At 44.8% G+C, this 26,647-nt stretch overlaps 1 protein-coding gene across 1 annotated transcript in view; it reads left to right on the forward strand.

Moving 5' to 3' along the window:
• Positions 1 to 26,647, forward strand: part of DRC11 (dynein regulatory complex subunit 11) — a gene marked incomplete at its 5' end in the record, with an annotated part of 169,612 nt that overhangs the window by 39,089 nt on the left and 103,876 nt on the right. Inside the window, one exon of the mRNA XM_079710231.1 lies at positions 22,751 to 22,835. Coding sequence (XP_079566357.1) covers positions 22,751 to 22,835 — 85 coding nt within the window. The remainder of the gene's footprint in view (positions 1 to 22,750; positions 22,836 to 26,647) is intronic.

Genomic DNA, 26,647 nt, shown 5'->3' on the forward strand with positions numbered 1-26,647 from the left:
CCCTCTGAAAGCTCTAGGGGAGAGTCGGTTCTTCACATCTTCCGCTTCTGGAGGCCACCGACACTCCTTGGCTCGTGACTGCATCACTCCAATCTCTGCATGATGGTCACTTGCCTCCTTCTCTTCTGTGTGTCCAATCTCTCTCTGTTCTTCTCTTATAAGACACTTAGGATTTCATTTAGGGCCCACCAGGATAATCTTATCCCAAGATTCTTTTTTTTTTTTTTTTTTTTTTTTGCGGTACATGGGCCTCTCACCGCTGTGGCCTCTCCCGTCGCGGAGCACAGGCTCCAGACGCGCAGGCTCAGCAGCCATGGCTCACGGGCCCAGCTGCTCTGCGGCATGTGGGATCTTCCCGGACCGGGGCACGAACCCGCGTCCCCTGCATCGGCAGGCGGACTCTCAACCACTGCGCCACCAGGGAAGCCCCCAAGATTCTTAATCACATCTCAAATATAGATATCTTTTTTCTTATAAATAACATTCAGAGACTCCAGGGATTAGGACCCAATATCTTTGGTGGCTGTTATTCAGCCTACCACAATCCTCAACAACCCCATGAGATAAGTACTCTTCTTTCTTTCATTCGTTGGCAGCATCCTAATGAAGGACAAAAGGAGAAGTTTGTAGTACTCTTGATCAGCACTGTCCAATAGGACTTTCTGCAGTGGTGGAATTGGTCTGATGTGTACTGTCCACTCCAGTAGCCACCAGCCACATACAGCTCTTGAGCACTTGAAAGATGGTAGGGTGACAGAGGAACTGAATTTTTAATATTTAATTTTAATTCATTCAAATTTAAGTTTAGATAACCATGTGTCATTAGGGGCTACCATATTGGATGGCACAGTCGTGGGGATACTTGTTTCCAGAAAATCTCTTGCTATAATTAGTATTCCTTTTGGCTTGGGACCTGTCACAAACCGTCATCTAAGTGTTACGATCCACAGATGAGCTTCATTTTAAGTATCATAAAGTAACCTCATCCAACCCCTTAGGGTGATAAAGGAGAACCTTGAAGTCCGTGGGACTGTGGGCTCTTGTCCCCGAAGATGCAACAGCCTCTTCCCCCATTTCCCTCATGAGCATCAGAGCCACCTGAGTAGCTGTCAGCTCTGAAAACCGGGCCAAATCCAGGCCTTTGTGTCTTTGCAATTGGCCCTGTGTGGACCATTTCTCCCCACCTGCATTTTTTAACTGAGTTTCTTGAAACTGTGCCCAGAAACCTTCAATCTAGAGAGAAGTAAGACCCTCAAATGGGGTGACAGCTCTAGGATTGGCCCTGTGGCAGTTCTCCTGGGATTTTAGCAGATTCCTTTTAATCCATGTAATCTTGAGGAATCTGGAAGTGATAGTAAATTACATAGCCTTATTCCATTTTTTAAGCCAACACACAGTCAGTCAGAGGTGATGGCTAAGAGGAAGAGCTCTGGGGGCTTGGGATGATCTTCGTCCTCAGCAGGGTGAGCCTGACTGCAAAATAAAATGCCAGTGCCTTTTAATCTTATGATGTGATGGCATCTATCATGCTCTCTAAAATAAACAAATACATTACAAATCACACACATACACAGGAGGAGTGGTCTGAGAGCCAGGCTGCCTGGGTTCAAGTCCCAGCTCTTACAGACTGTGTGTCCTTGAACCAGTTGCTTAACCTCTCTGTGCCTCCATTTCCTCAACTTAAAATGAGGATATTCACAGTATCGACCTCATAGATAGGATAACATAGAATAATACATATAAAGCCCTTAGAGCAATGTGTGGCATATGATACAGCCTCAATAATTATTTTAAACATATAGGAAGGCCGGCACATTCTCAGACACACAGTTTGCAGTTTGGAAGAGGTGGCATAGCCATATTGCCCTGCGTTTTCACTCCTGGGTCTGGAGCCTTTATATTCACAGCCGTAAGCATCTTTTCAAGTGCTGCATCCTGATCTGCAGGAGAGACTGGCTGGGGATGGAGGCGGGGGAGGAAGGGCTGCCAGGGCTGGGGGTGGGGATAAAACTGAGGGATAATAACAGGGTAGGCAGACAAAAATTAGACAGGGTGGAATGTGCTCTTAGTCCCCACGGCGGGGGAGTCAGGACGTGACATGTCTACAGATCACCAGCGGACGTACATCCTTCTTGGAAGAGGCCTTGGAATGCTTTGTTAATGTTTTTGATTAAAAAAATTAAGATATAATTTAAATGCGGTAAAGTTCACCCTTCTGTGTACAGTTCTGCAGGTTAAGCTTTGTCATTTTAAGGTATGTGGACCTGGAGAGACCTGCAGATTTGTCTCTCACCCGCACGGTTTATGCCAATTTAGGGCTCCAGGAGTTTACACTGGAGGGGGCTCAAGTATTATCTGCAAGTGGAGAGAATGGTGCACTCACCGCCCAGGAGAGCTCCCAGACACGTGCAGAAATTTGCTGAGGATGGGGATGTGTTTGGAGCGAGGCGGAACGACAGAGTTTCCTATCAGCCTGGAAAAGTGTATGTCTCTTTTGGAAAAGACTTTCGGATCTCTCCCATCCAGCCTCCAATGCTGTCCCCCTGACAGGACCTCCCGGGCCTGCACCAGCTTCCATCACTGTTCACTCCTTCTGAACTTGGTACCTGTCTACTGCTCCTCCAAGAGGGACCTCGCCAGGTGCTTCCATGGATGCTCTTCTGGGATCCTGAGGCTTAGAAAGGCTGAGTGCCTTACTCAGGGTTCATGGCTCATGAGAGGCCATTCATACTCCAGTCTCTTGATTCCAAAAGCCATGATGCTCCCACAACGGCAAACGTGTCTCCTTGTTCTGAGCATTCCAGCAACAGAAGGCTTGTCCTGTGTGTCTTGGACTCCGTGGTCATTTCATAGGAAAAGATGGCAGTTGCCCAAGGCCGAGTTGCTCACTAGGTACCACCTGGAAACCAGGAGCTTCCCTTGTTCCTGACTCCTTCTCTGTCCCTGCTTCAGAGCCTCTTCCTGCAGAGTGAGGTGATGGTCTGTGTGGGTAAAAGGGAGAAGGACAGGGCTTCCCTGGTGGCGCAGTGGTTGAGAGTCCGCCTGCCGATGCAGGGGACGCGGGTTCGTGCCCCGGTCCGGGAAGATCCCACATGCCGCGGAGCGGCTGGGCCCGTGAGCCATGGCCGCTGAGCCTGCGCGTCCGGAGCCTGTGCTCCGCAACGGGAGAGACCACAGCAGTGAGAGGCCTGTGTAACGCAAAAAAAAAAAAGGGGGGGGAGAAAGACAAAGAGGAATCGTGGGATTTGAGAAAACTGGCTGACTCCAATTATTTTACAGGTGACAAAAGGGACTCAGAGGGGTCAGGCAACTTGGCTAAAAACTTGGGTCGCTACGGGCAGAACTAAACCCAGGGTGGGCAGAGGCTTTCTGAAGGCTGATCATTGTGTAAAACGAGACTGGTTCTCAGGGGAAGGTTCAGAATTGTTCCGAGGGCTTTTAAGGACATCGGAAAGAAACCACTAGAATGTTCACGGTAGATATCTTCCCGGGACTGGGACCACGGTTCTGTTTGTTCTTTTCCTTCGTATTCCAAATTTTCTACATTGAGCATGAGTTACTTTCAGAAAGAAAAAAGAAACTTCAGGAGGACAGTGGGAAAGGGATGGCCAGGGGAGGTGATTAGGGGTCGTTATTTTGAATTCCTTGCGTAATTATATTTTCAGTGAATTCTCAAAAGCAGCTGTGGTCTGTGGAGGAGGTGTGAACACATGTGGATTACTCCTATGAGAAGGTGAATAGCTTTTTTTTTTTCTGCCGTTCGCTTTGGTGGAAAATATATTAGGTTGAATGGAGGGCATAAGAAGAGGCGGGTGAGAAATCAAGGTTATTCACAGAGGCCTTGGGGACAGGTGCACACCTGCGTGAAATCACGTATTTTGCTGTCCGTCGTCACAGTAAATCAGACTAAGAACACCCAGCAGCTACAGGCCCTCTGGGCTTATCCAGGCACCACGTCATGACGAAAGACAGGCCCTGAGGCTCTTTTGCAAATGCAGTGGCCAGACTTTCTCTCTATGGTCCATGGTCGTATCCCTGGCTCCCAAGGTCCCCCCACCCCCATTGAGCCTCTGTCTTTCCCTCTAGATTGCAAGCCTTTGGGGGGACAGGGCAGTGATGTCTTCTTTGGTTTTCTTCAAACCCAGCAGAGTGCCTGAGATTCAGCAGATGTAATACGTGTGCTGAGCTGAGCTGAGGTCACGGGCAGAGAAGAGCTGAAGGTCCAGCGAGATACTGTAATAAACGCTGGGCCAGATTGCAGTGCCCCTCAGGCTGGTGCGTGCTTCAAAAGCAGCTGGACAGCCTGTCAAAACGGGTTTGACCCCCCACCCCCGAAGTTCTGATTCAGTAGGCCTTGGGTGGGAGCTAAGAGTCTGCATTTCTCTTTCTGTATAATTACTTCCCATTCTTTTACGGATTTATTATTGTGTGTATGATAAGAACACTTAACATAAGATCTACCCTCCTAGCAAACGTTTAAGTGTGCAGTGCAGTATTGTTAACTATAGGCTCTATGCTATACACTAGATCTCTAGAACTTACCCCTCTTGTATAACAGAAAGGTTGCACCATTTGACTAATACCTTCCTGGTTCCCCCTCCCCCCAGCCCCTGGCAACCACTGTTCTACTCTCTGCTTCTCTGAATTGGACTACTTTAGATTTCTCATATAAGCGACGTCATGTAGTATTTGTCCTTCTGTGTGTGACTCACTTCACTTAGCACAGTGTCCTCAAGATTCATCCATGTTGTCACCTCTGGCAGGATCTCCTTCTTTTTATGGCTGGATAATACTCCATCACATGTATGTACCACATTTTCCTTATCCATATATGTGTCCACGGATTTTTGATTTGACTCCATATCTTGGCTTTCATGAATAATGCCGCAGTGAACAAGGATGTGTGTAAAGAGAAAAACATTTCCTCCTGTGTGTGTCTCCTTTACTCACCCACTACATCCACGCTGTCTTCTGACACCACGTGTGTGTGGGTTGTCCACACATCAAGCAACTCTCTGCAACACCAGCTGGGTGTCCTACAATTCAGTGGAGTTCTGACACTCCTTGGAGAGAGCCTCAGGCCCCCCAAGTTAAGGGCTCAGTCCCACAAAACTGCTTCCCCCAACGTCAGATGTCAGTGTCAAATCCCAGGTTGTCCCCTGTGCAGCTGACCAATCGGCTATAAATCGGGGTCCCCACGACTCCCCGCTTGGGTTCCATAATTTGCTAAAATAGCTTATGGAACTCAGGGAAACACTTACATTTACTTATTGATTATAAAGGGAAATGGTAAAGGATACAGATGAACATCCAGATAGAAGAGATGCACAGGGCAAGGTGTTGGGGGGAGGGGCACGGAGCTTCCATGCCCCAGGCACCACCCTCCCAGCTCCGCCACGTGTTCACCTACCCAGAAGGTCTCTGAACCCCATACTTCGGGAAATTTTATGGAGGCTTCATCACGGAGGCGTGATCGATCATAAACTCAATTTGCATTCCTCCGCCCTTCCTGGACAGTTGAGGGTGGGGCTAAATGTCTCAGCTTCTAATCGTGGCTTGTCCCCGCCCCAGGAACCCACCCAGCATCACCTCGTTAGAACAGAACGCTCTCCTGTCACGGAAATCCCAAGGGATGTAGGAGCTCTGTGCCAGCAGCCAGAGGCAGAGACCAATCGATACCTCTTCTGTTATTTCACAGTGGACGTGTAACTCTTTGAGATCCCAGTTTCATTTCCTTTGGATATATACCCAGAAGTGGGATTGCTGGATCACATGGTAACTCTATTTTTAATTTTTTAAGGAACGTCTCATACTGTTTTCCATAATGACTGAACCAATTTACATTCTCAGCAACAGTGTTCAAGGGTTCCCTTTTCTCCACATTCTCCTCAACACTTATCTTTCCTCTTCTTTTTTTTTTTTTAATCAATCAATCTGTTTTTTTAAACAGAACAGAGTCACACATTTATTTTTATTTTATTTTTGGCTGTGTTGGGTCTTCGTTTCTGTGCGAGGGCTTTCTCTAGTTGTGGCAAGCGGGGGCCACTCTTCATCGCGGTGCACGGGCCTCTCACTACTGCGGCCTCTCTTGTTGCGGAGCACAGGCTCCAGACGCACAGGCTCAGTAGTTGTGGCTCATGGGCCTAGTTGCTCCGTGGCATGTGGGATCTTCCCAGACCAGGGCTCGAGCCCGTGTCCCCTGCATTAGCAGGCAGATTCTCAACTACTGCGCCACCAGGGAAGCCCCATCTTTCCTCTTCTGATAACAGCCATCTAACAGATGTGAGGTGACATTTCATTGTTATTTCAATGTACAGTTCCCTGATGATTAGTGATGTTGAGCATCTTTTCATGTACCTGTTGGCCATTTGTATGTCTTCTTTGAGAAATATTTATTCACTTCCTTTGCCCATTTTTAAGCCAGGTTATTTGGGGGTCTTCTGCTATTGAGTTGGAGGAGATCTTTATATATTTTGGATATTAGTCCCTTATCACATGTATGCTTTGTGAATCCTTTCTCCCATTCTGTAGGCTGCCTTTTCATTTTGTTGATGGTTTCCTTTGCTGCACACAAGTTTTTAGTTTGGTGTGCTTCCACCTGTCTATTTTTGCTTTGGTTGCCTGTGTTTTTGGTGTCGAATTTCTAACACGCTCCTGGGAGATGCTAAGAGTCCTGGTCCTGGGATTATACTTTGAGTAGCCTTGGGCTAGAGGCACTGCCACCCTCTGCACGCCTTCCAGGGAGGTGGGAAAGTGTAGGAAATCACCTTAAGGAGTGTCAGAAAACCACTGAAAAATTAAAACCAGTATTATCCTGGGGATGTGAAAGCCTCCAAATTTACTGACTCTCTGCTGAAGTCACTGGAAGCCGCCTCCGTCATAGGTACTTGATACACTGCAAGGCAAGACAAACTGTTCTTTGGATATGGAGCCTTTGGGTTTGTTTCAGCAGGCTCTTAATTTTTGTGTCATATGGTGACATATGTCAACACACGTGTTGCTTCAGACAGAAATTATCATGCCTTTATGTTTCATAAATAGGTGCTTGTCACTTGATAGAATTAAGGTCAGAGGATCTTCAGAATTAACCTGTATACTCTAAAGCTTCCCTTTTCTGTAATTCACTCTGTTGCTGTTTATGAAAGGTTAATTTTGAAAGTAATGCATAGGAAATGAGTTGAAAATGTAAACATCTGTAAAGTTTCATTTCCTAAACTTTCTGGACTCTTGAGTTAGGAAGGACAGTGCCTCACTCCTTTAAATGAGGAAGAGTCTATGGATGAATGATGTCTGGGGTTTAGAACTACAGGTGCATGAACAGAAATGGACGGCCATCTACTTAAATGGAAAATTCTCTCCATTCCTTCCTAAAGTGATTTGTTCTTGCTTGGGTATGAATTTTTCTATACAGATAAATATTTCAGACAAAAGGTGAAAATAAAGCATATGTATCATTTTCTCAACAAAAGAGTAACCAAAGTGTAAATAATCAATTACATCATCTTTAGTATATTGTTCCTTTTAATAAAAAAAAAAAGTGAGTGCAGAGCAGGGAGGTTCCTGTAGGATTCAAGCATGAGCAACGATAATACTTTGGAATCAAGAAGGAAGCTTCCGGGCTTCCCTGGTGGCGCAGTGGTTGAGAGTTCGCCTGCCGATGCAGGGGACACGGGTTCGTGTCCTGGTCCGGGAAGATCCCACATGCCGCAGAGCGGCTGGGCCCATGAGCCATGGCCACTGAGCCCTGTGCATCCGGAGCCTGTGCTCCGCAACGGGAGAGGCCACAACAGTGAGAGGCCCGCGTACCACAAAAAAAAAGAAAAAAAAGAAGAAGGAAGCTTCCTTCTGGAGTAGTAACTGCTAATCATAGCCCGCTAATAAGTAGAACCATCAATGAATAAATCAGATTTCGTAATGTGCCACTGAGAAATCGCCTTGCTTTGCACACGACTTTTTCCACCTCTCCTTTGAGAGATGGCAAACCCCTCAGTTTCCCAACAAGGGCCATGGTAATTAAGTCCATGTGTAGCCAATTGCCTTTATTGAGTGTAAGTGAATTTATAGGCAGCAAGTGACACTTTTGGAGGCTTCTGTGCGGTGGCACAAGCTGCTTTCTTTAGAACGCAGGAGAAATTTATGAGCCTGCTGACATGAAGGGAGGTAGTTGGATGACTTGGGGGGGACCGGCCGGAAACCCCTCCATCCATATATTTTTCATACTTGGTGAAACACAGATAAATCTCTGCCCTGGACGTCTGAAACGGTGGGACCGCTGAAGCTCAGTGTCAGAGCTCAGGGGAAAAATTTATCATTTTAGTGGTTCTGCTTTCTAAATCACTGCAGACTCTAGAGCTGGTCCTTTTCACGTTTGTGAAAGAATTTTTGACAATATGCATAAATTTTTAATCAGCTCTAACTTTACCAGATGTTCTGTGCCTCACATTTGCTGAAACATAGAAGGCATGGGTGTTTTTCTCTTCAGGCTCCCTCAAATAAAAGAATATAAAGGCAGGTAGGTCTGTTGGAGGTGATTTTTATAAGAAAGTAACATTAATCATTGAATATTCTGTAAGAAATTAACATTGCCCTTCCCCCATTAACATTGTCATATATGAATTATAGCTTCTAGAGCTGAAAGGAACTTTAGAAATTGTCTGATAGACACACATTACTTACTTTTTAATAACGAATGAATAAACCTAGTTCAACAGCATCATTTGGAGGAGAGGGAAACCTACCAGCCTCCCACAGTGATGGAGCGATTTGCTCAAATCACACCTCTGGTTAGGGGGAGCAGCCCGCTTTTTATTTTTATTTTTTTTAAATTTTTTTGATGCGGACCATTTTTAAAGTCTTTATTGAATTTGTTACAGTATTGCTTCTGTTTCATGTTTTTGGGGGTTTTTGTGTTGTTTTTTTTCTTTTTGGCCACGAGGCATGTGGGATCCTAGCTCTCGACCAGGGATCAAAGCCACACCCCCTGCATTGGAAGGCAAAGACTTAACCACTGGACCACCAGGGAAGTTCCTAGAGCTTTATTATTGGAACCTAAACCACCCGTGTGCCTTCCTTGGCCGTCGGGTCTCTGCCTGTGTAAAGTGCCAGGCAGGGGAGTGGAGCCTGCAGGTTCTCTAGTTGCTCCAAGCTTGGTTCTGCTGGGGCAGCCGGTGAAACTTGCTAAGCTTCAGTCTTCTCATCTGAAAAATGTTGATGGCAAAAATAGCACCCACCTCACAGGGCTGTTGGGAGGATTAAAGGAGACCATGATATCAAGTTCTGAGCGCATAGTGCTTAAAAAGGAATATATTACCATGGAAGATTCTTTGCAAATCATTTCAGTGCGGTCACTAGATCAGGTTATCCAGAAATAACATTGCATTTAAACATAAAGATCCAAGGTCATCTCATTTAAGCCATTCAGTATATAGGAGAGAACCAGCAGCCAATATAGAACGGAATCTGCCCAGTGGGGCCCTAGGACCTCGTCCTTTGTAGCTGGACAGGCCATTTGACTCGAAGGAGCCGCTGCTGCTCGTGAAATCATCAACTTTGCCCAACACATCCCGTCTTGAGGCTGATTTTGGTTACGTGATATAAATGACAGTCCTGTAATCTGAAAAGAGAGGAGAAAAATCCTTGGACGCAAAATATACCCAAATGCGTTGCTGGCCCCTCCTCTTAACAGCCGGAGGCCCAGGGCCTAGACCCTGCCTCCCTCTGTTCCCCGCCCTTCCCGGTGTCCATGGTAACCTCATCCAGGCTCACACTGTTCCACTCCATCCCTGTTTGGTTGACTCCCAGATGCGAATCCCCAGCCTGGAGCGCTCGCTCTGCTAAACTCCAGATGTGGAGATCCCACTGCCTACTCAGTATCCCCACAGAGATGCACTTGGCGGGGCGGCATCTCAGGCTTATGGATGTGTGCATCCAGAATGGCATCTTATCCTCCCAAACCTGCCCCACACAGCCTCCCACCCCAGCAGAAGTGAACCCACCCGTCCAGTCTCTTACCATCACCCTGACTCTTCATCTCTCAGCCCAGCCTGCAGTCAGCCAGAAAATCCCATTGGCTCTACCTTCCATATATGCCCCAGGCCCACCGACCTCTCAGGCCTCTGACTTTACCACCACCTGAGGTCTGAGCTGCATCAGCCCCAGCCTGATGAACCCACCTCCCCGCAACCACCCAGGCTCCCCAAAATCTGTTTTCAGGATGAGGACAGTGTATTCACCACCTATCACTGTGTACGTAACAGTCATCACTCAGACTTACAAACTTAGTGACTTAAAGACCACACCCACTGCAGCTCCCACAGTCTCTATGGGTCAGGAGTCTGGGCTTAGCTGCATCCTCTGCTCAGGATCTCACAAGGCTGCGGTCAAGGTCTCATCTGCTTCCATGCTCTCCTGGCTGTGGGCAGGGGGGTTCAGCCCCTGAGGGCCTCGGTTCTTTACTGTTGCCTGGAGGCCACCCCCGGCTCTTTGCCAGGTGGGCCTCTCACCATGGCAGCTTGCTTCACCGAAGCCAGCAAGAGAGAGAGTCTAGGAGAGAGGTGGGAATTACAGCCGTGAAGAACCATCGGGGAAGTGACATCCTGTCCTCATGCTTGCTGTGTTCTATTGGCTACAAGCCAGTCCTGGGTCCCAGCCCCATTCAAAAGGAAGGAGAGACACAAAGGTGTGGACACCAAGACACAGAGAACTCAGGGGCTGCCTCAGAGTCTGTGGACACAGAGAGGAAGAATCATCCTTCAAAAACCTAAGGCAGGTCTTGACCCTGCTTTAAAAAGTGGCTCCCTTTCCTCTCCAGAAAGGCAAGTTCGGGCTCGGTGTCCTGTGGCCACTGACAGTCCTGGCTTTTCTTGGGGCAGCCCAGGGGCACCTCCTTCTTGGAGCATCACCGTGACCAGGCCCCAGGAGCCTCCTCCACGGGGATTCTAGTGCCTGGGAGATATGCTTCCACAGTTTCTGCTCCCAAAACTGTCCCCAGTGCATGTTTTGTTGTTTCCTCTAATGAAATCTGGGAGAAGGGAAATTAGAGGCTTCCACTTATGTTACTGAATTCCCATTCTGCAGGATAGAAAATTATGTGTCACGATTATTTTTCTTGATTCATTTCCAACTTGTTTGTGTTTTGATTTTTCTGACTCACTTGTTCTTTCAGATAGGACTTCTAGGTTTCCAAGTCATTCAAAATTAGACACAAATGTTTATTCCTAGGAATAGAAATAGTTCAGTGGTAGGAGAATGCAATAGTATGTACATCAGGGAAAACAATATTATCATTTCAGGTCATGCAAAAAAAAATTATTTGATGAAATGGAACGCCCACTTCTTATTGTAAAAATTTAAAAACAGGGCCTCCCTGGTGGCGCAGTGGTTGAGAGTCCGCCTGCTGATGCAGGGGATACGGGTTCGTGCCCCGGTCTGGGAGGATCCCATATGCCGCGGAGCGGCTGGGCCCGTGAGCCATGGCCGCTGAGCCTGCGCATCCAGAGCCTGTGCTCCGCAACGGGAGAGGCCACAACAGTGAGAGGCCCGCGTACCGCAAAAAAAAAAAAAAAAAAAAAAAAAAAAAAAATTTAAAAACAAAGACAAGGGTTAATTCTTAGCATAATAAAATGTAAGCTGAATAAAAACAAGGATTTTTTAAATCTTCTGTTTACTGCTTTTTCCCTGTGCCTAGTACGGTGTCTGGCACGTAGTTCTAAATGAGTGAATGAATGAATGAAACATCAAGTATTCTTTAAAACAAAAGAGAGCTGTACACTTAATGAGGAAACACTATAGGTCGTCTCACAAAAGGAAAGGAAAATATAGATGACTTTGTCCCCTAATAATTAGTACCATAATATAAATTATTATCAATATAATGACATCAAAAGGAAACAATATTTTTTTAAATGTAGCAAAATGTATTTTTTAAAAATCAACCACAGACTAAGTATGAAAGAGAAGTATATGAAAGTTTAAGAGGTCTATAAATGTTGGGCTTCCCTGGTGGTGCAGTGGTTGAGGGTCCGCCTGCTGATGCAGGGGACATGGGTTCGTGCCCCGGTCCGGGAAGATCCCACATGCTGTGGAGTGGCTGGGCCCGTGAGGCATGGCCGCTGAGCCTGTGCGTCCGGAGCCTGTGCTCCTCAACGGGAGAGGCCACAGCAGTGAGAGGCCCGCGTACAGCAAAAAAAAAAAAAAAAAAAAAAAAAAGTCTATAAATGTTAATAGGAAGAAATTTTAAAGGACTTGAATAAATGGTGAGACGTGCCATGTTTCTGGTTAAACAGAAAGATGACATGATTGCTCTGGGTAATTTATAGAGAGGACACAATTTCAATTAAAGTCCCAACAGGATTATTTATTGAACTTGAAAACATAATTATTAAAGTCATTAGGATTAAAATAAGAACCATAAGGAAGAACAAATGACACTTTATTTTCAAGAATATTATAAAGAAAAATAAGGTATTGATATAAATGCATTACACTAATATAAAAGCACAAGCATAAATCAGTGAAACAAAGTTGAGAGCCCAGGAACTGACAAACATAAATGGAAATAAATAGCATATGATAAATTAAGTTTAAAAAGTAATAAGAATGGAAAAAATATACTTGCAATAACTAGATTGCCTTAATTGCTAAAGCCAACAAGCAGTCGAAAGCTGAATGGAGAACTTAACTTCCCTAGAGAAAGGTCACAATTTTCTAACTATGGAAACGAAAATGTTTTCTGCTGGCTATAAAACTTACAAGGTCTTTATAATAATCAACCCTAAAATAAGACAAAAAAAGGAGTCAAACAAAAATAAAATTTATTTTCTATTGGACATTATTTTACCTTACCATTTTATTTAATTACAAACATGATTTCTATCTGTCATAGCAAGGAAAGCAATACTGAAATATGTACAGAAAAAAATGAATGGTCTCCTCCCTCCAGGCCCCGTCTCGGAGCTAATCCAGGTGCACAGTGCACGCGTTCCTCCTGCACCTGCAAACATAAACACAGGCACACAAGGCTCTCCTGTCCCCTTTTCTCTTGATAACCCAGGCCGCTCCCCAGCCCAGTCTATCCCCTTAATATTCTATCTTTAACATCCCCTCTGTCCACATAGAGCAGACTAGTCTTTATGAGAATTGAATTTATTCATCCACCTAAGTATTTATTAAGTGCTGGTGGTGAAAAGGTAAAGAGGAACAGGTGAAGTCTAGTCCTGATGCTGGATTCCACAGTGGGGCTTTACCATAATTACATAAGCACTCCCCATTGGGTGATTATTTGCAGTTTCTTATTACAGTTTTTATTTTTTACAGCTTTTGCTAGTACACATTGTGCATCACAAAATATCTCTGCTTTTACTTCAGTAAGGATTCCCAGTAGTGGAATTGTTGGGTTAAAAAGTTGTGTACATGTGAAAGGTATATAACACAAACTTGATAGCTAAAGAATTAAGGAATCCATTGTCTAAGGGTTTATGCAAAGCCAGTAAGTGACTTTGATTAGTAGAGACATCCTGGGCTTCTTTTTTTTTTGTGGTACGCGGGCCTCTCACCGTTGCGGCCTCTCCTGTTGCGGAGCACAGGCTCCGGACGCGCAAGCTCAGCGGCCATGGCTCACGGGCCCAGCCGCTCCGCGGCATGTGGGATCCTCCCGGACTGGGGCACAAACTTGTGTCCCCTGCATCGGCAGGCGGACTCTCAACCACTGCGCCACCAGGGAAGCCCCATCGTGGGCTTCTAGGCAGAATCCCAAGGTTAGAATTGAGGCACTTCTGTAAGGAACAATTTGCCTTTGGAAAAGTCACTTAAACTCTCGGATTTTCCAACTTCCTCCTTTGCAAAATAGACAAAAGTGCTTATCTCACAGAATTTCTGTAAGGATGAAATGAGAAACAATTTGTGAAAGGCGTGTGCGAAAACACTTTGTAAACCTGCATGCAACAAACACACAGTCGATCATTTCTGCTAAATAAGTGGGTCCAAGAGGTAAGGAGACAGTTACACAAATGCACATGCATATAGCAGGTAGCAAAGTGCCAACCTCAGTAGCAGCTAAAGAAAAGCAAATTCAAATTGGGCTTCCATTTTACACCCAAAACCCATAAAAGCATCCGAGGAAGAGGAAAGCTAATGCGTTGGTGTGGTAGGTGAAACAGACTGCAGGGGGCACTCAGAACTGCCTGGTGGGCTTGTGTTTGAATTCTGTTCTTTCCAGAAGCGACCAGGGCTTTTCTCTGTGTACTTCCATCATGGGCGCCCCCTCCCCACCCCTGGCCCCAGAATAATTGGCTGGGACGGGGGGTTGTAGTTATACCGAATTTTAATTCTTCCTGTTTAAAATAATGAGTCATCAGCATCCTGCCCAGAGCGTCCTGACTTTCAAGAACAGGTTGCTGCTGTTAGGAGATGCCTGTGAGGTGTGAACTAAGGTCACCTGAATTGATGTGAGTTTTGACGCTTGGACGGGCCAGGCTGGCACCTCGGTGTCTCGAGTGCTCCGCCGCAGAGCCCAGGCACCTGCCTCCAGACCGTGAAGCCATTTCTCAGGCACAAAAAGGAAATGGCAACAGCATTGCCTGAGTCACGCAGATGCCAGACAAACGCTACTTGTACAAGACAAAATGTGGGCTACTTCCCACCTCCCTGTGTGAGATTAGGGAGGGGGCAGGTCTGTTTGTCCCTGGCCTCAGACAGAGTGGAGACAGGCTTCCACAGTGCCTCAGGCAGGAGTTCTTCACTTAGGCTACAAGATGTGCAGGACACATATCATATCTGCAGGACCAAAGACAGATTGAAAGCCCAGTCATGGACCAAGGGTTTGGATGGGGTTTGGGGAGGAAATTAAGTGGGAACAGTTTGGGATCAGACAATGGGATGGCTGGGGCTTCAGAGTCATTGCTTTACACACGTGAACCCTGCCTGGAGGCTCCTTTAGGGGAGAGATGGTGCAGGTCCCACTTAAGAGCCAAGGACTTGGAGGCCGTTATCCTAGATAACTTTGATCATAAAATGTGGATGGGATGCTTTCTGAGTCAGTAACTAAGACTGGTATCAAGAGAAGAAGCTGGGGGCTTCCCTGGTGGCACAGTGGTTGAGAGTCCACCTGCCGATGCAGGGGACACGGGTTCATGCCCCGGTCCGGGAGGATCCCACATGCCGTGGAGCGGCTGGGCCCGTGAGCCATGGCCGCTGAGCCTGTGCATTCGGAGCCTGTGCTCCACAACGGGAGAGGCCACAACGCTGAGAGGCCCGCGTACCACAAAAAAAAAAAAAAAAAAAAAAAAAGAAGCTGGAAGAAATGTCAGATTACTAGAGCTTTCCAACCCTGGAGCAACTGCCACGTGACATCACTTAGAGGGCTAATTCTCTGGTGGGGAGGGGGGCTTGGTGGCTTCTCAACGTCTTTCTTTTGTAAGTTTCCAGGGGAGATCCAAATGTAGTGGTAGGGAGGTGTCACTTGTTTTTGAAAAATATTCAACAATCTCTAGTTTGTTGATAAATCTAAAGTTTGATAAATAATATATTTCATATTCAGCATTCCTATTCCAATTTTCCTAAATACTTATTATTTTACTTTTTTATTTTACTTTATTTTATTTTTTAACTGACAAAGCAAAAGACTTTTAATGGGAAGGGGTGCCCGGGTGGAGAGCAGCAGGGTAAGGGAACCCAGGAGAACTCTTCCTAAATACTTTTTAGGCAATGGATTTAATGAATACCTGGAAGTTTATCTTTTGGAAATTATACTTAATACTAATTAAATATTGTTCCAAAAAGTTGAATTCTTGCTTTTAGAAAAAAATGTAATCCCCATGAGACGTGCCAGCATGTGCCTGGTGGTGACTAAATGGGGACTAGGAGTGCAGAAATATCTGGTAAATCCTGTCTTGTCAAGTTCCAGATCCGTCTCTCAAACTTTGTGTTCTTGGGTGGTTTTCACCTTTCTCGTTTCTCCTGTTCTGCAGATGCGGGTGGAATGTATACAGTTCAGGTGATTTTTCATGCAGCCATGTGATGAGATCTATTTTCTGCATCACTTGGTCCATCCGATGGTTTGGATGCCCATTTGAAGAACCTGCTTTGGCCTTGCCTATTGCAGCAATTGGAGGGCAAATGGAAATTAGTTGGTGGCGGGTGGGGGGAGGGCACGGCACGGGGGGAAGATACTAGCACACGCCTGCACGTTAACTTTGAAAATCAGCCAGACGATGAAAGTTCAAAGGTAATCAAATGTCTGTGGAATTCAGATTCAAGCTATAATTGAGGGAAAGCTGTGATTGAAATAATCACCATGTACCACATCAGGATCTTTTACCATGTAATGATTTTGCAGAGGATTTTGTGTTAACATTTCTTTTAAGTAGAAAAGAATTCCCACATCTATGCAAGTACTTTCCAAACTACAGAGAGAAACCGGGGTAATCATCCAGAAACAACTTAACATCCCCTCTCTTCTCCATCCCAAATGCACATCCCTCAGCAAGACCTTTGGTTGTGAGATAAGAGGGAACCTATTTTATTTGGTCAAACACGTACGTCATGCAGGGTAGTCGGGGAAGGCCTCTGTGATATGATGACATTTGAACAAAACCTTAAAACCAGTCGGGGGGGGGGGTGTTTTCTCTCTGCACGTGAACATCTCTCTGAGGAGGGGAGCATCGGGGTGGATGGAGAGCAGCTGGAATGCTGAGAAGGTGGGGGAAGGCAGGAAGGCGGCAGGGCAGTACCGGGGAAGCCGTAGTAAGTGCAGGAACCGGGTCCATCACCATCCAAACCAGGAGACTTGTAAGAATGAACGGGGGTGCTGTTGTTAATTACACATAACTGGGCCTGTCCCCAGGAAAGCGGGCCACAGGTTAACCTAATTATGTGGGCGTTGGTTTCATTTGGAGGGAGAGTTTCGGCAAACTTGGAGCAGAGAAACGGCACGACGTGACTTATGTTTTAAGAGCATCACTCTGGCTGCTACGTGGAGGGACAGCAGGGAGACTAGTTAATCCCAGTAACACGAGTACAGGATAAGGATGGCTTGGATCAGTGCGGGTGAGAAAAGTGGTTGGATTCTAGGCATAGAATTGGAAGGTAGAACCAGCAGGGTTTGCTGATGGATTGAACTTAGGTGTGAACGAGGGAGACGAGCCCAGGATTCTAGGTTTTGGCCCTTGCAGCAACTGGAAGATGAGTTTCCATGTTCTGAAATGGGGAAAGACAAGAGGAGGAGGAGGTTTGGGAGAGGAGGTGAGCACAAGGGTGGAGGCTGGGGCATTTAAGTCTGAGACACTCACCGCGCTTCTGAAGGGAGACACTGGGCAGGCAGGCGAGTGTATGAGTGTGTGGTCCAGGGCAGGGAGGAAGGCAGGAGACATGGTGATGGGGCAGTGAAGGCAGCAGGGGGTGTTCAAAGCCAAGAAGCTACATGAGATCCTAAGGGGTGAGCATGGAAGAGAAGAACCCAAGGGCCAAGCCTGAGGTCCCCCAGCATTTACAGGTGGGAAGGCAAGGTTCTGGCAGAGAAGGCTGAGCAGGTGGTCGGTGGGGGGAAAACTCAGAGGGAAGCTAGTCACAGATCATTTCAGGAGGAAGGGAGGGCCCAGAACTCACATTGCTTCCAGGCCACGTCCTGTGAGTCCCTTCTCTGTAAGGCAGAGAAGGGGGTGCCAGATAGACAGAAGAGGAGGAGGTGAGAGATGGAAGGAAGCCAGGAGGATCCCGAGCTGGAAGCCGAGGAAGAGAACCTTCCAGAAAAAAAGGACTTTGTCATCTGATGGATCAAGAGAGAGGGATGTGGTAAAACACCCTGGGAAGCCAGCACATCATACTCACTGGAAAACTTGTTTACTTAGTTTGTGGGGGAGATGGAAGCCCAAGATCACGGGGTCAGCAGGGTCGGTTCCTTCCGAGGATGAAGGGAGAAGCTGCAGGTGCCCCCTTCTCCCTGAGTCTCTTCACATCATCTGCCCTCTTGGGGTGTCTGTGTCTGTGCCCTAATCTCCCTTGTTTATAAGGACACCAGTCATATTGGATTAGGGCATCACCTCAACTAATTCCATCTGCAAGGACCCTATTGCCACAGGCGGTCACATTCTGAGGTCCCGGGGGGTGGGACTTCAACCTGTGGGTTTGGAGAGGGACACAGTTTGGTCCGTAACACCTTGTGGGAACTATTTTAATGGAGCCAGTGAATGTGAAGGACTTGAAAAGCTGGAGTGTGGAGGTGAGCAGGGAGATGCGTGAGAAGCTGGGGGATGAGTGTTCACAGACGTAGACCACAGACTGGTGGTTACCAGTGGTGGGGGGGAATAGAGGGGTGGTGAGTGGGAGGTACAAACTACTGGGTGTAAGATGGGCTCAAGGGTGTATTGTACAACACGGGGAATAGAGCCAGTATTTTGTAATAACTGTAAATGGAGTGTAACGTTTAAAAATTGATTTGAAAAGTTTTAATAAAATGAAAAGGAGGATGATAGTTTTCTAAATGAGAGAGGCCTGAGCTTGTTTCAGATTCACAGGGAAGCATCCAGTCAAGAGAGAGAAAGGGCCTGGGGGAAATGAGAGGAGTGAGACAGTAGGGGGCCTTGAGACGCACCATCAGGCTGGTCTGGGTCATGGGAGCAGCATCCCTTCCACTAATGAGGGTGGGAGAGCCGGAGGGTCTGGGCTGGACCATCGTCCCCGTCTGATGGCAGCTTCCCTCTCCTCCACCCCGCTGCAGTTGGGCAGAGCCCTGGTTGGGGGGCGCGGCGGGGAAGGGGAAGGATCCCCTCTGGGCCGAGACCCCATCACTCTGCAATTCCAGTTGTTTGAATAACATCCATGTTCACATGATGTGCCAGCCCTGAGCTCCATGGCGGGTTTGATGGGCCTGAACAGACACCCCGGGTCTCCCAGCAAACATAAACCAGACTGTTTCCACTTTGAATCTTTCCTGACACCATGTCGTTAGGGGTCTTCGGCTGCTCCCCTAGAGGTCCCCACACGGGCTGTCACCTGTGGTCGATGCGGTCAGCCCCCCGGCTATTTGCACCTGAAACATCGTGGGAGCCAAAATAGTATTTCTGGTCACTCGTCTCCAAGTATAAGTCATCTGTGCCCGGAGCTCTCCAGCTTCACACTGTGCTGAGTTCCAAGTGCTAACACGCTCGTCACCTTGCAGCTTCCTTATGCTGAGCAAGAGAGGAGCTGACTGTGTCTGGGTTCTGAGCATCGTTATTCGGGAGAGGGAAGGCCGTGTCCCATCTCTGCCCCAGAGCACAACTGAGAATGTGGTGGTGAAAAGCCGGCAGTCAAGGAAACGTGAAACAGAATTCGAAAACTGTTTTCTCCCAGCGTGCTCTAAGTGACGGAGTCTCAGTGCAAACCCCGGGCAGCCTTGGACATCACAAAGCAGGGGTGCAGTGGCTGTGGGAACAGAGGTCCCCTTGCCACAGAGCGGGGCGTGGGGTGTCGTGAGAACAGAGAAAGTGTGTGTGTGAGATAAAGAGCTGTCAGGTTAGGCTGTCATTTTCTACATACAAATTTTAAAAGATATCTTTTAAATGTGTGCCTGACAACAGTGCTTACATTCTTTAAGGATAAGGCATTCAATTTTAAATTATGATTAAATATTTAAACTGTCACTAAAAAACTAAATACGTTCATTTATCTATTAGAAATAAATATATTTGATAGTATATTTGCAAAAAGTACTCTGAAAAATATAAAATTATCAAATCTTACTCTGACGATTGATGCGTAACATAGCTAATAAGAGTTCCATTTTAGTAATGGCACATGTAAATCCTTTTTGGTTTTAATTTATATAAGTTTCTACGTTTGTTTTGAGTCCTCAAAAACACTCAAACTTTACAATGAAACAATAACACTTTACAATGGAATTGCTTGTGAAGTTGGTCGTCAAAGGAATAAGGTGAGTGGGTGTGAAGAAGGAAAAGTGCTCTAACTTTTAATTCAATTGTATTCCTGGTTTTTACCCAAGATCGTGTAGGCTGAATGATGCACAGATAAGACAGAACTCGGTCAGGCAAGTTAACAAGGTTTGAGATACGAGTCTTGTAGACAAGCAGGGTCTGGGGCCAAATCTATGCATCAGCCCTGTGGTTGTGGAGTGTGAGCTGCATGAGGACAAGGTCTGATATCTTTTAACCTTCAGATCACTGTCTTCCATTGCAACATCCAGAATCTAGTTGGTACTAAATAGATGTTTGTTGATTGACTATGTGCATGAATGGATGGATGCCTAGAAGGAAGGATGGATGGATGGATGGATGGATGGATGGATGAGTGCATGAGGCCGCTCAAGTAGCTGCAGTCATGGTAGCTCCATTGACAGAATGGCACACGTAGTGTGTGACCACCCGACGTCCCCACTGCTGGTGCATATGTCCATAGAACCCCACCCCCACCCCAGGCAGTGCACTGTGTTCAGTTCCTTTCAAAGCAATGTGAGTCACATGCCTGCTGAATGAGCCCATAGGAAAGTTTCAAGAGACCTGAGAGATTTTTGTCCAGACAGTGATGTAACTGTCCTAAGATGTTTGAGAAGCAGTCTATGAAAGGGATGCGGCCAAAGCCCTGTGGTGGGGACGGTTAGGGAGGTGCTGGCTGCCGACCTCTACCCAAGGCAGTGGCCCCAATTCAGACCCAATTCAGACTCATCGCAGTCTTCACTGTCATGCAGCTGCCTTTTTAAAAAGTTCCTTTAACATATCCTTGAGGACACCGTAAACAATAATTGTAAGACTCAACCCTTAAATACATAACTTTTCAAGATTGTACGTGAGGAACCTGGCGGTCAGGTGGCTGCCTTCTGCTGCAGCCCAAAGTATGAGGGCCGCTCAGGATGGGCACCTGCCACCTGTGCAGCTTCAGACTGAACCAGACACTTTTTCTGGAACCTCATTTTTCCTTGAGAAAACGACTGATGCTCTGGCTATTCAGACTCAGGTTTGGGGCAACATTTTCTCAAAAATGAACCAAGTGAGTGTGAAGGAAAACAACTGAGGGCATTTGCTGCTAATAATAAAATTCAAGCTTTCTAGCGAAAATTACAATTTTGGAAATCTTGGAGTCACCTCTGTGAGTCTGAGAGCTTCTCGTTACTTAGCTTTGGGGTATGAGATTGGTGGCGTTATTAATGAATGAACATGATTTTTGGTACGGTGAAATGTGTAAGCATTGGGAAGATCCACATAAGTCAATGAATCATTAGTTTTGAAATGACCAAGATGTTACAAAGTCATTTTGGGGTGAAAGATCTATTCAGTGCACAAGGCACATGGATTTTGATGTGACAGGGAAGGGAAAGTTCTTGATATGCTTTCAGATTCCACATCACCACCAGCCTTTAGGAAGCTACCACTTGTCGAGTTGTGGTGTAGAATCAAAGCAGAATACTCACAGCTATCTAAAAGGCTATTAAAACTCTCCTCTCTTTTCCAATTACACAGCCGTGTGAGGCCAGATTTTCTTTCTGTACTTCAACCAAAACAACATACTGTAACAGATTGAATACAGAAACAGATATAAGCATCCTGCTAACTTCCATTAAGCCAGAACAGTAACACTGTTCTCACTAATTTGTTTTGTTCTGGGAAATACATTCTTCATTAAAAATGTTGTTTATGTGAACACATAATGGGCTTATTATTGTTATTTTTTAATGAAAAATGCATATTTTAGAAATGTGTCAGGTTTAATGTTTAATACAGTAAATATCAATAGCTAGAACTCATATAAACAAAAGCTTTTGGGGATCATCAAAACTCATCAAGGGTGTCAAGAGCAACTAAGGCCAGAAGTTTGAGAACCGCTGTTACAGAGTCATCTGGAGCATGGGCATCTCCTCTAACGCTCAGATTCTGTTCTTCTGTGGATTAATGGAACTAACTTGGTTGTTTTTTCTTTCTATATATGGAATAAATATAACACTCGTATCCAAGTCAGTTTCTCTTGGAAAAATTAACTTCATTTCCCTTCTGAAATCCCTCAACATTAAATTTCAAAGTCTGCATTTTAAAACATAGAAACTATATGGTTACAGAAAAAAAATTACTATTCGGAACTCAACATATGGAGCCTTAGACTCGCTAAAATCTAAAGCATGCATGCGTATTTCATGTACTAGTCCTAAATCTGTAATTCGAACAATGCCATGCTTCTGTTTTATGTTAAAATCCTGTGTTTATCCTAAATTTCAAACAGGAAGAAATAGTTTGTGCTTCTGTCTTTTTTTTTTTTTGCGGTACACGGGCCTCTCACTGCTGTGGCCTCTCCCGTTGCGGAGCACAGGCTCTGGTCGCGCAGGCTCAGCGGCCATGGCTCACGGGCCCAGCCGCTCCATGGCATGTGGGATCTTCCCGGACCGGGGCATGAACCCGTGTCCCCTGCATCGGCAGGCGGACTCTGAACCTCTGCGCCACCAGGGAAGCCCCCTGTCTTTTCATTTTTAACCCAAGCACAGAGTATCTCAGTAATTAAAAAAAGAAAAAAAAAGGCAGAAAATTACAATCTGCTTCAAAGAGAGGTGTGTCTGTCTCACAGTCACAACTGCCTTGAGGAAGGAAACCTGTTCCTGAATGTCACCAGGTCCTTCTGCTTCTTAGAGACCGGAAGTCCGGCCAGCAACTGGCAGGGAGCTCCTCTCCTAATAACTATCACTCATTGCAGTGAACTTGACCAGAGCCAGCTAGTGGGGAATGCAGCAGAGAGGGCTGTGCTCATGGATGTTCATTCTGCCTTTTTTCCTCCTCAGGAACTTAATGGGCACATTTCCCGACTACCCTAAAGAAGAAGAAGGAGGTTCAGCTATTATTTTTTCCAACAAGACACGACAACAGGTACAAGTATGCGTGAGAAATAAAATGTAAATATATCATAATCGCATTTCTTTAAACTTTAGAGATAATGACTTTTGCAGTGTTATTAGGTCTTGGTTATTTCCCTAGAGATGTTTACCTGGAAGTACTTTTGTTGTTTATCAGTTAATGTACTTTCAAAATTTTTTAGGTGAATTCCTGCTTTCTCCTGTCTTTGAAAGCGATGTGACAACACATGAGTCTCATCTTCTTAGTCAGTGATGAGCAGCCCGATTTCAGGAACCCTTTACGTTCTGGTCCCTGCTTGCCTCCCAGTATCATTTCCTGTCCCCTTCACCCCATCTTCACACCATCAACTCCAGTGGTCCACTTGCCCGTCCTCCTCGCCACTCATGCTGCTGCACCTTTAGTGCCTTCGTGCATCTCATGCTCTCCCCTCACTCCAGGATGCCTTCTGCCTGTCTTCCTCTGCTTAGCTCCTGCTTGCCTGTCAAGACTCAGCTCTTTGCCATATTAATGTTCTTCAAGAGAAACACCCTTGGACCATCTCTGTAGATGCTCTAGTGGCATTTGATGATTGACATCCAAAGCTGCTTTTGGAAATGCCTTAATAAACCAGAAATAGGAAAACTCTTCTTAACCTCAGAGTATTTATCATAGAAACCAAGAGAAGATGTGCATTACTCAACAGTGAAACGTTTAGAAGCATGACCATTAAAAGTGAAACTCAAGAAAAGAATAATTGCTATCAGCACGATTAGTTAATACTCTCTGGAAGTTCTAACAAATGCAATAATATAAGAAAAAGAAAAGAAGTTACAGATATTTTAAAAGTGACGATTTTATTATTGTTTTCAGATTATGTGATTATATTCCTAGAAAACACAAACTTATCAAAAAATTATATTGACATATTATGCAGAATTGTACAGAATTATACAGACAAAATTCACTGAAGAAAATGAAAGAAGACATGAATAAATAGACTGATGGTTTGTTTCTATGGATAGAAAGATTCAATAAAATACAAATACACATTATCTTTCCATTGTTTATGTAGTTAGTGCAATTCCAATAAAATCAAAACAATTTTTTATTGACAAAATTATTCTCAAGTTTATAGAGAAGAATGAATGCGTGACAATATCCAAAAAGTTTATGAAAAAGAACTGTAATCAAGGGAACTTGCCCTACTTGGTATAAATCAAATTATAAAGTAATTGAGCCATCACCGTACTGGGAGAGGAATAGACAAATAATAGCAATAACAAAAATAGTACGTCATGTGCAGCATTTATTGGACAAATATTCTGTGCCGGGTCCTATGCAAAGAACATTATGTAAATGAACTCATTCAATCCTCCTAACCCACGAAGATCAAGCCATTTGGCCAGATTCACAGTTAATAAGTTGGGGAGCTGAGATTCAAACCCAGATAATCTGACTTCAGGATAGTGTGCTCAGAAATTGATTCAGGTACTAGTTGGAACTGAGAAATATAATCATGACCTAAGTGGAGAAGGATGAACTATGCAATAAATAATATTGGGACAACTGGCTCTCCATTTGAGAAAATTAGTTGATCTTTACCTCCCTTAATATACAAAATAAATTTCAGATGCATTAAGTATTTACATGTAAAATATTAAACCACAAATTACCAGTAGAAATTGTTTGATATTTAATAATAATGGGGAGTAATTTTATAAGTATATCACCATAGGCAGAAATCATAAAGAGAATAAGCTGGTATCTCTGAATAAATGAAACTTAAATAGCAAAAAATATCATAAATTAAAATCATATGATAAAATGGAGAAAATATTAGCAACGTAGCTGACGTTAGGTATCTTTCATATGTAGAGTTCTTAGAAAGTAATAAGAAAAATCTGAACACCTCAGTAGAGAAGGCAAAAAATATTAAAGTAATTAAAAAATTTTTTAACTCACTAGGAAAGAAATTTAAATATAATGTTACTGTATCTCTTTTCACCTATAGGATGGCTAAAATTTTTAACTTGTGATAATAATTGGAGTTGGTGAGCGTGTGGAAAAAAGTCACTCTCGCACATTGTGGCTGGATACATAAATTAGCATGACATTTTTTGAGGGCCATGGACCAAGTAAATATCAAAATATTTACTGTGTATACCCTTTAACCCATAAATGCTCTTCAAGGAATTTATACTAAGGAAAAAATAAAAACAAGTTGCCATAGATGGGCAACAACAGACTTTTTCCATTAGCAGCAAAATAGTAAATATTTGTTGAACATAGAGTCTCTGCTGCAACTACTCAACTCTGCTATTATAACATGAAAGCACAGACAATATGTAAATGAATGGGCATGGCTGTGTTCCAATAAAGTTTTATTTACAAACATGGACAGCAGGCCAGATTTGGCCCATGTGATGTGGTTTGCTGATACTTGCCATAGGTGACTGAAACAGCTGTTCTTGTCTGCACTGTTCACAGCATTGACAGAGAAGAAACAGGCTAATGTTCGTTACTAGGGAATTAGTTAAGTAACGTGAAACACTAACTAAGCAGCAGTAAAAACCATGCGGTAGATGAGGTTTTGTCAGCACTGCTGACCCCACAGTCAGCATCCCTGGCTTCCTCTGCTTCCCCACCTGAGCCCTCAGGATCAAGGGGAAGAGCTCTTCTCCCAACTCCCTGTCAAAAGCCAACATCAGCTCCCAAAGCCTTCTCTCCACCCTCCTGTCCTTCTCCCCTGAGCTGTGTGACCACTTAATAACCACCCTCTTGTTGACAGTTCGAGCCCTCCCTTGAGTGACTGCCATTTTGATGTGATGTTATTTCACTTTTTTACATGTTTAGGTCTTGTCCCTCCAGCTAAATCATCCGGCACAAGTTGTGTCTTGAAAGCCCATGACAGGCAGCCAGACATGTTTCATGTTAGTTTTTAAAGGTAACAATTATAGAATTAAGAATGTTGGTGGAATGTCTAAACTGTCCATCAGAAACTCTCAAAAGTAGAGTTAACGTCCAGTCAAACTAAAAGCAAAAGAAAACTGAAGACGTCTGGTTAATACGTACACTAAAATCAAACAAAGGGAGCCACAAAACAACATGACTTTAAAAGGCAGATGATTGAAGAGTCAGGACAGCATTGTGGTGAAGAATCCGAGTTCCACTAGGTCTGCAGCCTTAGGCAGGCGACTTCCCCTCTGCATCTCAGTTTTCTTGTCTGCGGATGGAGATGCTAAAAACACCTGCCTCCCTGGGCCGATGCAATAATTAGATGAGATGGTACATGTAATGTACTCAGAACAGACCTTGGCACCCTGAAATCATTCAGAAAGTCTTAGCAGTTGTTACTAATGGGAGGAGAGGGAGGAGGAGGGAGAGGAAGAAAGGAAGAGGAGAAGGAGGAAGGGGAGGGGTGGAGGCAGAAGAGATAGACCAAACATAATCATTGTAACATACACGTAAACAGTCAACTTTATATTTGTAAAGACAAAACAGTGCAAATACTTTTTCTGAAGTGAGCATAATCACATTGATGCCAAGCCCCCCAAAAGATGGAATACAAATAGAACCTCAGATCAATCTTCCTTATGAGTATAAATGCAAAACTTCAAAGTGAAATATTAGCGAAACACTACAATCAAGTGGTGTTTATTCCCGAACGCAAGCACTGTTGTGTTTTGGATGTTCTGTGAATACATTGCATCATATAAAGAGATCCAAAAGGGAGAACCATAAGCTCATCACTGTGGATGCTGAAAGGGCATTTTACAAATTCAACTCCCTTTCTTGATATTAAAAAATAAAACAAAAAGTGGAATATATGGATACTTCTTCAACAT

The sequence above is a fragment of the Hyperoodon ampullatus genome, assembly GCF_949752795.1.
Source record: "Hyperoodon ampullatus genome assembly, chromosome: 8".
Lineage (NCBI taxonomy): Eukaryota > Metazoa > Chordata > Mammalia > Artiodactyla > Ziphiidae > Hyperoodon > Hyperoodon ampullatus.